We start from the raw sequence: 13,789 nt of genomic DNA, 5'->3' as shown, positions 1-13,789 counted from the left end.
ACCAGGCCTACACTCATGACTCTGTTAGAATATCTCTGGCATCTTGGTTTTATTTACAAAGGAAAATTTTTGAGCCACTTGAAATTTGGCAGTTGAATTACAGTCATTTCATAGCTATTCTGACATATTACTTCATATACCTATATTATGCCTTGAAGAAAACTGATTAAAATCTTATAACTGCCATTATAATTTTCTTTGATTCTCACTGATAAAGAGACTATGAACAGAATGGTAACTGTAGAACTATGTTAATGTTTATAACAAAAAATTAGCTCAAACCATGGTATAATCTATGTCCTAATGAATCCTTAGATAAAGCTGTGGTTTTTCTTGTTTGATCCAGCTGGATTTTTCTATCGCAATAAGTAGCCTAAAAAAGAATCTGGATATATGAACATATAAACACATGTATAACTGCGCTTTAATTTGCTCACAACAGACTAGCAAATTCATCCAATTTTCACGCTTTCTAATAAAAACAAATTTAGAAAATTTTTCATTATTCTCATTATGTATACAAGATCTGTCTTTCAAACTAAACTTTTGAAATCTGTTCAATTTTAAAATGGTTCTTTTTAATGAACTTGTTCCCAAGGCAATTTTAGAAAGAAAGCTCAGTAAACCGTTAAAGCTATACATCACCCAGTAATAAGTATCCCCTACAGATTTTTGACACTTACCTATAAAGAATATCACGTGTTATGTTATGAAAACATAAACTTCAAAGAATTTTGTTCTTTCTTATTACTGTTAGTAATACCTGTTAAGAAGATTCTCTACTTCCTGAACTTCTGAAATTGACTCTTCCTCATCTGAAAGTAGTCGACTTTCAAATTTTCTGTCTTGGAAGTCATACAACATCACGACAACAAGACTGGTCAGAGCAACTGGCTACCAAATGAAATACATGCAAAGAAAATAAAGTACACAGTGACATACCACAACAATATTTTTTACTCTTTGGTAATCACGGGGTTATTCAGAATAAAGAAGCAGAATGTTATTTTAACATTGTTTTTATTCCCCAAGAAGAAATAACCTACTGTAAATTAATCTTTTAACATAAAGAATGATTGTAACTATTTGTGATAAATGAGCATGAAGCCAATCATAGAAGTGAAAAAAAAATTCTTAGCAAATACTTCCCACAATCTCCCCCACCTTTTTTTATTTTTAACACCTTCTCTAGTATTAAGCAATCATTAATCATTTAATAAAATTAGAGGACTCTAAAAAACTCAGAAAGTACAAAGATATCCCAAATGATATAAAAATTGTCTACTTACTATTGACACATTTGGATAGAAACAGCTGTCTATTAATATACTTTCCAAAATATCTTGATCTAAAGAACAAAGAAATATTAGTCTTTAATGTGAATATCATTGAAACTAAAAAAAAATGTTAAGATCATAATATAATGATATAATATGATGATAACAATATAAAATTATAATCGTAATGATAATAATATATTTCAAGTAATCTCACTCAAATCATTTATTACTGACATTTTCTTTCAAAATTTATTCCATTTCTCCATAAAGATTTAGGAGTACAGTGATAAAATTAAAACTTTATTACATTTTGAATGAAATAAATAATTTAAACTAAAATATACTTGATGAGCCAACACATCCATGAGTCATTCTGAAACTCTCTGACCCTTGGTTTCTCCATCTTTATAAAATGAGTATATAATATCTGCACTACCCATCTCATAGGGTTTTTGTAATAAACTTTTACAAACCTTAAAGTCACTTTTAAGTATGTAATTATCTAGCAATCTATGAAGAACCCCAATTATTTCGGTAGAAAGTAAAAAGCTAAATTGCTAAAATACATTATGAACTCAATTATATTTAAAAAGAAATTTATATAAAATCAAATGTATTAGACCCATCTATTTAACTTCTACTCTGATGTTGTCATATCTTCACGAAAAAGGAGAAGCTTCAGAAAGGAGTTGATTTCTGCTTCTGACCAAGTCTTTATATATTTATTTCTGGCCAATGTCCCTTGGGTCTACTTTCCAGGACCCCATTTTCCTCATGGGTAGGTAAGGGTGAGGGGAGATACTTTTTATTTCCAAACAGCTAAATCGTGCTTCCATGTCCGTATCTCAAGGAAACAAGACAAAATAAATAACACCCTTGAGCATTTTCTCCAACCAAGAGACGGTACAATTTAGCAAAGAAACCTAAGAACTCAGGCCCACCAGGACTAGGCTTTCATGAAGAACCCTTCCAGATCCCTTCCTGAACAATGTCTCCCAATTTTCACAACTGGCTTACAGATGTAGAATCCCTTAAAGAGCCCACCCCTCCAGAATATTACAGGTAACACCTCCTGGAGCATGGTGCTGCTCACTCCTTTGTATTTCCTCAGGTGTCCTCTACTCCTACTTTCCCCTCCCTTTTGTTGACATGAGCAGATTGCTAAATTATCTAGAATATTATGGACAGGAGCTGGAAGCTGAGGTTCTTGGATTTTTTTTCCCCTTCCACCCCATCCTCCATGACCTCTTTACACAGCCACAATAGCATTTAGCCAACAAACCCCAGCCAATGGCTACAATGCTAAACCAAGAGTATCCAAGTCACAGATAGTGAGGACGGCAAGGAGGCAGGCAATAAACTAGGCGACTTCACAGACTATCTGGATTTTCATATGTGGGATCAAGCCTTATAATCTGAATGTGTAAATTCCACTATATATAGGCATCCTAGAAGTACCTGATTTCAATTAAATTTGATTATGAATATCTTTTAACCTTAGTGACTTTGTTAAGAATCTCAGGAAACAAATGATTTGAATAAAGAAATATAACAATAGGATTTTTAGAAGAGCACCTACTTGGTTAATGGCATTTATTTTCTTGAAGTCTTTATAGGAGGTATTCTAGTGTAATGTGCAATGGATTTGATAATCCAGGTTCTAGACAACACTAGTTCCAGTCCTGGCACTACCATTTACTAGCTACGACTCAGGTCCCATAATCTCTGCCTCATTTTCCTCACCTAAAAAGTGCAGATAGTAATCTTTGGACTAGAAAACTCAAAAGGTTTTGTGCGAATCAAAATGATGTAATATATGTAAAGTGTTTTGTAAGTTATAATGTGATGTTAGGTAAATTGCATAGATTTCTAACTGGATAGGAATTCAGATCATCTAGTACAATTCCTTCATTTTACAGATGAAGAAACTCTGGCCCAAAATGGTCATAGATATTGAGGTGGAAGGAACTTTAGAGGGCATCTAATCCAACTTCCTTGTTTTAAAAAAGGGGAAACTGAGCCTCAGAAATGTTCCCTTGACTGCAAATCAAGTGTATATCATATAAACTGTACAAACAAGGTAAGTAACTTGACCAAAGTCACAAAAAGGTAGCTAGTAGCAGAACCCATGCTTAAACCTAGACCTCAAATTGTCTCCTAATTCTAAAAAGTCTAAGAATTTCTCTCAAATTGTTTTAATGTTCCTTACCTCTCCTCTTCCAGTTATTTCCATCTCTCTACTTATCTCCACCAAGTCTGAGAGGTTTTACCTTTAGTTTAAGCTTAGCTTTGAACCATACTCTTTATCACAGCTCTGCCTTCTTACCTTGGGCAAAGCCTTACCCTGTCTGGGTCTCAGCATTCAGGTTCTAAAGAACCTCTAAACATTCTTTCCAGCTCTAGAGCCATCATTTTCTTCTGAATTAACATTACAGATTTTTTTTCCTAGTAAAGTGAAGATAAGGACTTTCATTCAAGGGGGAAGGAATCAATAAATCAATCAAAACACAGGTGTGTCTGGCACTATGCTAAATGCTGATGAGGAAGAAAAAGCAAAGTCTTTGTCATCCAGGGGCTTACATTATAATGGGGGAAAGAGCATATACAAATCAGAACAAAATAAATAAAACAAAGACAAGAGGTAACCTAAGAGGATTGGGTCTGCAGGGGACTTAGAAAGGCTCCCTGGAGGAAGTCAGAGTGATAAAGGAAGCCAAAGGCTCTACAAATAACAGGCTGGGAAAACATTCTAGACTTGGAGAAGTAGTGCAAGGGCACAAAGATAGAAGATGCAGTGGCAAGTACAAAGAAGAACAAGCAGACCAAAATGGCTGGATTATAGAGAGCATGGAGGGCAAAAGAATGTAAAAAGACCAGAAAGGTAGGAAGGGTCTAAACTGTGAAGATCTTTAAATGCCAAGAAAAAAAAAATCACTTAATGTTTGATCCTGAAAGTAAGAGTGAGCCTCTGGAGCCCATTAAGTAAGGGAACAACATGGTCAGACTTACATTTTAGGAAAATGATTCAGTAGCTTAACCCTCCTGTATAAAGGGGTATTTATATATTGAACTTTTCTTAGATTTCTTCTGCTCTTCGCTCTTCTCAAAACCACTGCTCCCCTTACCAGAAGGCTGCAGGCATTCTCTAGGTAACTACTTTTAACCAAATATATAAGAAACTATATAGATCCACACCAACTACACATTGCATAAAATGTGAGCCAGGTGGAGATGGGATTAGGGAAACAACAGCGAATGGCTGACAAGATACTGGCCTCCTGTAGAGATCGATACCTCCACTTTGTGGGGATGCATGATGAAGCCTGTCTCTGATCTAAGGTCTAACATTAATCTCCATATAAAGCAAAGGAGAAGAGAAAGAGAAGTAGAAAGGTCTAACAGTAGAACAAGGCCCTAATTCTCCACCAAGGGAACATGCTGGCTCTCTGAGCACGGTACCAGGCTCATCCTGTAATTTTCAACAGATGTCCACTTCCTAGAATAGTTCCTTCCTGGACTTAAGGTCAGAAAAGACCAGAGTTCAAATCTGCCTCAGACACTTACTAGTTGTGTGACCCTAGTCTCTTCATCTGTAAGATGGGGATAATAATAACACTTACCTCACAGGACTGTTGTGAGGATCAAATAAGATAACATATGTAAAGTGCTTTGCAAACCTAAAAGCTCTGTATTACACACTGCTGGATCAAAATGCTCCTTACCACCCTTCCCTCTCCTACTCCCTACCTCCCAAATGAGCCCTACAGAATTCAGTGAATCATTTACAAAGGCGAACAAGTTAAGGAGCATCAAGTTACTAAATAATGCTGGTGTGTGTGTGTGTGTGTGTGTGTGTGTGTGTGTGTGTTTAAGTCTCAATCAGTTTAATTAGATCAACACTTAATTAAGAGAGCATCATCGAATTTAAATCCAGATGGGGGAAGCAATACCAGGAGAATATGTCAAGAAAATAAGCAAAAGGCTACCAGAAAGGAAAAAAAGATTAGATGGAAATGGTGGTATCGTACTTAAATTATTCATCATGTAAATCTTGACAAGGACTTGGAGGGAGTGACAAAAAATTTTGTTAGGATACTTTATGCAATATTTTGTGGTTGTTGTTTAGTCATTCAGTCATGTCTGACCCTTTATGACCCTATGGACCATACCATGCCAGGTCCTTCCATCTCCACTATCACCCAAAGTCTGTCCAAGTTCATGTTCGTTGTTTCCATAACACTATCTATTAATCCCCTTTTCCTTTTGCTTTCAATTGTTCCCAGCACCAGGGTCTTTTCCAATGAGTCGTGTCTTCTCATTATGTGGCCAAAGAATGTAAGCTTCAGCTTCAGTATTTGACCTTCCTGTGAACAGCCTGAATTAATTTCTTAAGTATTGACTGACTTGATCTCCTTGCTGTCCAAGGAACTCTCTAAAGTCTTCTCTAGCACCACAATTCCAAATCATCAATTCTGCGGCTCTCAGCTTTCCTTATGGTCCAATTCTCACAGACATACACTACTACTGGAAAAACCAGAGCTTTGATGATATGGACCTGTGTCAGTAACGTTAAGTGTCTGCTTTTTAGTATGCTGCCTAGATTTGCCATAGCTTTCCTTCCAAGATGCAATTATCTTTTAATTTCAGGACTGCAGTTGCTATATGCAGCGATCTTTGAGCCCACGAATATAAAATCTGACACTACTTCTTATTTCTTCTCCCTCTATTTGCCAGGAAGTGATGGGACCACTTGCCAAGCTCTTTTTTTTTTTTATGTTAAGATTCAAGTCAGCTTTTACACTCTCCTCTTTCCCTCTCATTAAGAGGTTTAATTCCTCTTTACTTTTTGCCATCAGAGTGATATCATCTGCATATCTGACACTGCTGATATTTCTCCCAGCAACCTTAATTCCAGTTTTTGATTCATCTTGGGATTTTGTCTGATGTACTTTGCACATAAGTTAGATAAATAAGGGGACAATATGCAGTCTTGTCTTACTCCTTTCCCAATCTTAAACCAGTCGTTCCACATTCAGTTCTAACTATTGCTTCTTGGCCTGCATACAGGGTTCCTCAGGAGACAAGTAAGATGATCTGGTATTCCCATCTCTTTGAGGACTTGCCACATTTTATTGTGATCCACACAAAGGTTTTAGTGTAATCAATGAAGCAATAGTAGATATTTTTCTGGAACCCCCTTGCTTTCTCCATAATCCAGTGAATGTGGGTATTTGGTCTGTAGTTCTGCCTCTTCAAAAGCCAGCCTGGTCTTCTCATAATTCAAGTTCACATATTGCTGAAACCTAGCTTACAAAATCTTAAGCATAACCTTGATGGCATGTGAAATGAGCATAATTGTTCAGTAATTTGAATATTCCTTGGCATTCCCTTCTTTAGGACTGGGATGTAAATTGATCTTTTCCATTCCAGTGGGCACTGTTGTTCAAATTCGCTAGCATGTTGAATGCAGCACTTTAACAATATCATCTTTCAGGCTTTTAAATAGCTTAGTTGGAATTCTATCACTTCTACTAGCCTTACTGTTAGAAATGTTTCCTAAGGCCCACTTGAATTCATTCTCAAGGATGTCCGGTTCTATTTAGATCAGTAACCACACCATCATGATTATCAATGATGTTAAGATCTTTCTGATATGGTTCTTTTGTGTATTCTTGCCACCTCTTCTTTTTTCCCCCACTTCATAATATTTTTTTTCAATTACATGTAAAGATGGTTTTCAACATTCACTTTTATAAGATTTTGGTTTCCAAGTTTTTCTCCCTCCCTCCCTCTCTACCCGCTTCTACAAGACAGCAAGCAATCTGATATAGATTATACATGTGCAGTTATATTAAATATATTTCCACATTAGTCATGTTGTGAAAAAAGAATCAGAACAAAAGGGAAAAACCATGCAAAAGAAAAAAAATTTTTTTTTAAGGCAATTGGGGTTAAGTGACTTGCCCAGGGTCACACAGCTAGCAAGTGTCAAGTATTTGGTCTGAAGCCAGATTTGAACTCAGGTCCTCCTGACTTCAGGGCTGGAGCTCTATCCACTGCGCCACCTAGCTACCCTAGTAAAAATTTTCAAAAAGTGAAAATAGTATGCTTCAATCTGCATTCAGACTCTATGGTTCTTTCTCTGGATGTGCCACTTCTTAATCTCTTCTGCTTTTGTTAAGGCCCTACCACTTTTTTACCTTTATGCATTTAATTAAACAATTTAGATAGAAATGCTTCTAAACAATTTTAGTTGCTTGAAATTACAATGTTTCTAAAGTTTTATTACTTCAAATAAAGTAACACCAACACTTTTAATAAAAATTTTTAAAATTTTCTTTTTAAATTAAAAGATGAGATTCATCTGTGTTGAAACACAAACTTAAATCAGAAGGCATGTTGCAAAGTGTTTCAGTGATTCAAGAGAAGCAGGCCACAGCCTTGGGAAAATATACTAAGGGCCCCTATGACAGCTGAAAGAACTATTCAACTCCTATTCTGTTTTCTCTAACAAGGAAAATTATTTTCAAACCAGGAAAGACAGAACAAAAATCACAAACAAGGAAGGGAAACCCAAGAGACTGCTTATTGAATTAAAAGTTCAATATGAGTCAACAATGTGACAAGGAAACAGTATGGCATCAAAATGTAAAGAGTTAACAGTCCTGGTTAAACTACATATAAAATACTATGCTCATATTTTTTTTAATTTTCTTTATTTTTCTTGGGTTTTTTTGTCTGTGTTCTCTTTCACAACATGACTAATATGGAAATATGTTTTTCATGATTGCACATGTATAACCTTTATCAAAATGCTTGCCTTCTCAATGAGGGGTTAGGGAGGCAAGGTGGGAGAGAATTTGGCCCTCAGAATTGTAAAAATGAAGATTAAAAATTGTTTTTCCATGTAATTTGAAAAAATAAAATATTAAAAAGAGAAAATAAAAAGGTTAAAGGGAAAAATAAAATACTATGCTCAGTTTGGTGTACCACATTTAAAAGTAAAATGGTGACCAGGATAGTGAAAGGGCTTGAAATTACAATCCATATAGCAATGATTTAAAGACATAGGAATGATGAACCTGGAAAAGAGATTTATGACAATATTTCAAATAATAATAGCTGACATATGTATAGGACCTTTAGATTTAGAAAGCACTTAACACAATTCTCATTTGATGCTCAACTCATTTTGGGAATTGTGGTGTGTGTGTGTGTGTGTGTGTGTGTGTGTGTAATTCTCCATTTTACAGATAAGAAAACTGAGCTCAAAGAAGTTTAATAACTTGCTCATAGACAGATGGCTAATAAATGTCAGAAGTAATATTTCAAACCCATCTTCCTCCTGAATTCACATTATAATATGTTATATTATGCAGCATTCCTGGTTGCTTCTGTTCAAATATTTCGAGGCAGTGTTAATGTGGAAGAAGGATCAAATTTGTTCTGCTTGGTTTCAAAAGGAAACATTGGGACTGATAAATGGATATTATAGGATGGCAGATTTCTAGTCAAATTTGTGGAGTAAAACTCTTTTAAACAATTGGAGCTGTCCAAAAAACTGAATTGGTTGTCTTGGCAATTAGTAAATGTTAATTTGACTTGATTTATATTATTTTAATTCTACTACTTTCAAAAGAATATTGCTCAGAAACTATTCTTGCTGCTAAAGTTAGTTTTTGGTTTTACCAAATAGTTGAATACCCACTACACAAATGACTTTTGGGATTAAGAAAGTAACTTTTTAAAAATGCATTCTCTAGTAAAGTTGATGGGGTTGTAGAAAGAAAGACAGACACAAAAATAAACAGTTGATGAAGTTGTAAATTGGTCCAACAATTCTGGAGAGTAATTTGGAATTATGCTAAGAAAATGACTAAAAAGTCCATACTCTTTGACCCACAGATCTCGCTATTAGACATATGCTCCCAAGGAGGTCAAAGATAAAAATACACCAAAATAATTTGTAGTTGCAAAGAACTAGAAACAAAGAAGATACCTATCAACTGGGTAATGGATGAACAAACTGTGGTACATGAATGTAATGGATGATTATTGTGCTGTAAGGAACAATGAATATGATATAAAATGTTCTTTATATTCATTATGTTATGATACAATGTGATAACATTATAATACATAATTACACATTATAAGAAACAATTAATATAAAGAATATAATCATTTTCCACATAGCTATTTTCCTGGACTTCATCACGTCCAGAAACTCATCATTCTGCAAGATGAACTCAACTGGCTATCCTCCATGCCTGGAATCAGGTGTGCTGGTTAAATGTTTAACAACCAGCTTTCCAGAAAAAAAATCCATGTATGCACAACATACTTTTAAATTTTATCTGCATCATTAATAATTTCTTCATCACTTTCTAAGTCTAGACAATCAAAAAAATAATAAATCAAGCTCTGATTTGTAGCATTTACCAATTGCCAAGGTGTAATTGCTCACACTGAAAACTTAATAGTTGATTCTATTGAGTATATTATGAGTTATCTGCAAAACTACACATAGCATGGGGCAGCAAGGTGGTGCAATGGATACAGCACCGGCCCTGTATTCAGGAGGACCTGAGTTCAAATCCAGCTTCAGACACATAACACTCACTAGCTGCATGACCCTGGGGAGGTCACTTAACCCTAGCCAAAAACAAAAAACAAACAAACAAACAAACAAAAAACTACACATAGCAGAAGGTAGCTGACTAGCTTGCTTAGATACACCCAGGAACACATGTAGCCTACAAGGTACTATGTCCACAGGCAATAGAAGTGGAAGCCCACCCTGGGAAAGCTTCAGATTAGTCAGAAAACCCCAGGGTGAAGAAGTTAGAAGCCCAGAGAAGTGGCAGCAACAACTGACCAGCAAAAGATCATGACAACCCAAGCACCCAGGGCTCTATCTTGAGATGTCAGAGAAGACCCTGAAGTTCCAGGACTCTGATCCTCCAAGATCCAAGAAGGCCAAACCCAGGGGTCATGGAGGTTGGCACAGGGAGTCAGGGGACCCAGAACAAAAATGGCCAACTGCTTCCACCCAAAACAGCATCACCCCGTAGAGTCTGGCCCTGGCACAAAGCTCCAATTTCAGAACTAAAACTAGAGATGAGTAAATCAAAGAAAACACTGTCTAGTATCAAAAATTATTGCAAATCTAGAGATACTTCTAAAGGAAGAATGAGTTAACACTAACAACTGCAAGCAGAAATTCAAAGGAAAAAATGGATTTTCCACAAGGACTACATGAATACCTAAAATGAAGCAAGAAATAAAAAAAATTAAAGTCTTTGGAACAAAGAACTGGAAAAAGAATTGCTTAGAAAAGTGAGAAACTATACCCAAGAAATGGGTTCCCCCCCCCGCAAACTAGAATAGACCAAATAGAAATCAATGCCTGCACAGTATAGTAAGAAATATTAGAACAAAACTTTACAAGTGAAGAAATAGAAGAAAATATAAGATATCTGATATCAAAAACAACTGACTTGGAAAAAAGATAAAGGAAAAATTGTTTTAAGAATTTATTGGGCTCCCTAAAAAACATGATTTGCTTTTAAAAGCCTAAAGATAGTAATTCAAGAAATCATAAGTGAAAACTGCTCAAATCTATTAGAACCAGAGTAAAGTTTAGGAAGAATCCACTAATCACTTTCTGAAATGAACCCTCAAAAGAAAAAAGACCAAGAATGTCATAACCAAAATCTAAAGCTCCATTTCTTTTCAAAGAAAAAATATTTCAAGAGTATATAAAGGAGTTAGAGTAGCAAAGCACTGCAGTCAGGATGACACAAGACATGACAGTTCCCCTTAAATTCAGAGGAGATCTTGGAATTCAATATTCCAAAAGGGAAAAAAATCGAGGCTTACAATGAAGAATAACTTACTCTGCAAATCTGAGTAATATCTATTGGGGGGGAAGAGGAAGAAAATAAACCTTTAATTAAATAGAGGGTTTTCAAGTATTTCTCATGAAAATATCAGAGCTGAGAATTGGAATTCTGAAATACAAATACAAAAGTCCAAAGAAACCTCAAGGAAGTTTATCTAAGCAATTGGAATAGATGTTTCTGTGCTAATATTCTAACAGGAAGAGAAGAAATATGTGTCCCTTAAGAACCTTAATTATTTCAAAGGGTACTGAGGAAGTTAAATAAGAAAAACAGAGGTCATGGATGTAGATTAGTTCTGAGGGTGTGAGGAGGGGAAAAAGAAGAAAGAGTAAAAAGGAAGAATACAGAATATAGAAATCAGGAAAAAGGAAGTAAAACTTGCCATTTCTCATAATCAGGGATGTAAAAAAGGGAGAAAAGGGTTGGGGGAGTGGGCATCAGATGAGCCTCACTCTTATCTGAAAACAACAAAGGAGGATTGAACATACACACAGAGTTTGGTGTAGAAAGAATACATTAAACCAAATAGGGAAACAAGCAGGGATGGGAGAGGGTGGCAGTTAAGAGGGAAGTCAATAGCCACAAGCAAAACCAATTTCCTGAATTAAGGAATTAAAAGGTAGAGGGGAGAGAGGAAGAAAAGCAAAGAACCAAAATTTTGGGGGCAGGGGAAAAGGGACTTATATTTTCTCTTGGACAATTGGGAAAGGGCTGAACAAACTGTGGTATATTAATGTAATGGAACAGTATGATGTTACAAGAAATGATGATAAAGAAGTGATTTCAGGGACTTCTGGGTAGCATGAACTAATGCAGAGTGAAGTGAGTAGAACTAGGAAAACAATTTCTACAGGGCCAGCAACACTGCACAGAAAAACGACCTTGAAAAGTTCAAAACTCTAAGACAATGACCAACTATGTCTCCAGAAAAAACTATGATGAAACATGTTCCTCACCTCCTGACAGAGAGGTGATGGAAAAAATGTGCAGAAAGAGAAACATTTGTGGATGTGAATTCCTGCTGCTTGACTATGCTTTTTTTGTTGAAGAGGCTTTTATTTTCCTCTTGATTTTTATTTGGAGAAGGGGTAGTAGGAAGGGGAAGAGCTAGCAATAGTGATTTAAAAAAAAAAGAGGTCCATTATAACATTTTATAAAATGTAAAGAAGTTGAGAAAGCGCATACAAGCAGGACAGTTTTGAAAGTAACATGTACAATTTATTATATATAATATATATATTTTAAAGTAAACAGTACAAAATAGAGACTCAGAGTTTCACACAGAATGTTCTTCTGCATCCTGCTGCTCTTTTTTAGTGTTTAAGTTCAGAATAAATTTTTTTAAAATTAGAGTCAAAATCTGCTTCTCTATGATCTCCATCCGTTCCTCCCAGTTCTGCCATCTAAGGCCAAAACTATCTAATAGTTCTGAACATGTCTAATAGTTCATGTCTTAGTTCCACGTGACAGCCCTTCAAAAACATGGAGCTATCATGTTCTCCCACCCCCACTTTTGTCTTCTTTAGCTTAAAGATGCCCTAATTCTTTCCAATTCTCTTCTTCATGGCATGCTATCAAAGGTCTTCATACTCCTGGTTGCCAAACTCTAGCCATTAGCCAACTTATTAATGTCCTTCCTAAAAAGTGGCAGAACCCAGAAATGAACACAATATTCCAGATATGGTCTGGCTAGAGCAGAAAACCTATTCCTAGAAACTGACTCTCAGTGTAGCCTAGGAAACCACTAGCTTTTCTGGTTGCTATATCACACTGTTGGTTCACACTGAGCTTACAACCTACTAAAATCCAATTAAATTATGTCTAACCAAGCTCTCTTCATCCCCTACTTAAAAAGTTTATTTTCTAAATCCATGAATAAAATGTAATATTTATCCCTATAACCTATGGCCCAGCACATCTCTGTGTTTAAAAGGAACAGGTTCAATTTTAGGGACTTCTCACACAGATAACTAGAGTTTTACCCCTCTAATAATATAAGAATTTGACTTTTTGTCTTGGTTTCAACAGAAAGGGGAAAAAGTCATCAGGTCACATGCAAGCACCCAGGCTAACAAAATAGGCTATCACACTGGCTTTATTTAACCCAACAAAAAAAAAAAAAAATGCCAAGATTTTGTATCCAAACCCACAACAAATGCAACTCTCCTTTCTTGCCAGGGGGCCTACACTTCCCACAGGAATCCAAAGTCTGCTATACTTGGGGTTGTGACTCTCTAATAACTCAAGTTACTACAAAGTTGACGCCCTTCGCAGGACCTATACATGCTACATAAATCACAGCCACTAGTCAAGAATAAGATAAAGTTTTGCTGCTCCAAATCATGGCTAACATTAATTGTTCTTCAGGTCCAGGACCTTAGGTAAAAAATAATAATAATAATCATGGTTTTGCAAAGCACTTTTTATATATTGCTTAATCTGATCCTCACAACAACCCTCTGAAGTAGGTGCTATTGCCATCCCCATTTTACAGAAGAGGAAGAAGACTGAAAGAAGTTAGGTGACTTGCCTAGGTCTACACAGCTATAAAATATCTGAAGTAGGATTCCTGATTCTAGGTCCTGTAACACTCTATCAACTATG

At 35.8% G+C, this 13,789-nt stretch overlaps 1 protein-coding gene across 1 annotated transcript in view; it reads right to left on the bottom strand.

The window, feature by feature from the left end:
- Nucleotides 1–13,789, bottom strand: part of NSUN7 (NOP2/Sun RNA methyltransferase family member 7) — a 76,551-nt gene that overhangs the window by 59,859 nt on the left and 2,903 nt on the right. The window contains exons 3-4 of the mRNA XM_027836407.1: nt 1,290–1,348; nt 764–894 (exon numbers count right to left, since the gene is read on the bottom strand). Of these exons, the coding sequence (XP_027692208.1) occupies nt 764–894; nt 1,290–1,348 (190 nt within the window). The remainder of the gene's footprint in view (nt 1–763; nt 895–1,289; nt 1,349–13,789) is intronic.

The sequence above is a fragment of the Vombatus ursinus genome, unplaced genomic scaffold, assembly GCF_900497805.2.
Source record: "Vombatus ursinus unplaced genomic scaffold, bare-nosed wombat genome assembly UNPS02014818.1, whole genome shotgun sequence".
Lineage (NCBI taxonomy): Eukaryota > Metazoa > Chordata > Mammalia > Diprotodontia > Vombatidae > Vombatus > Vombatus ursinus.
The sequence above is the reverse complement of the archived record's forward strand: the minus strand, read 5'-3'. Positions and strand labels throughout refer to the sequence as shown.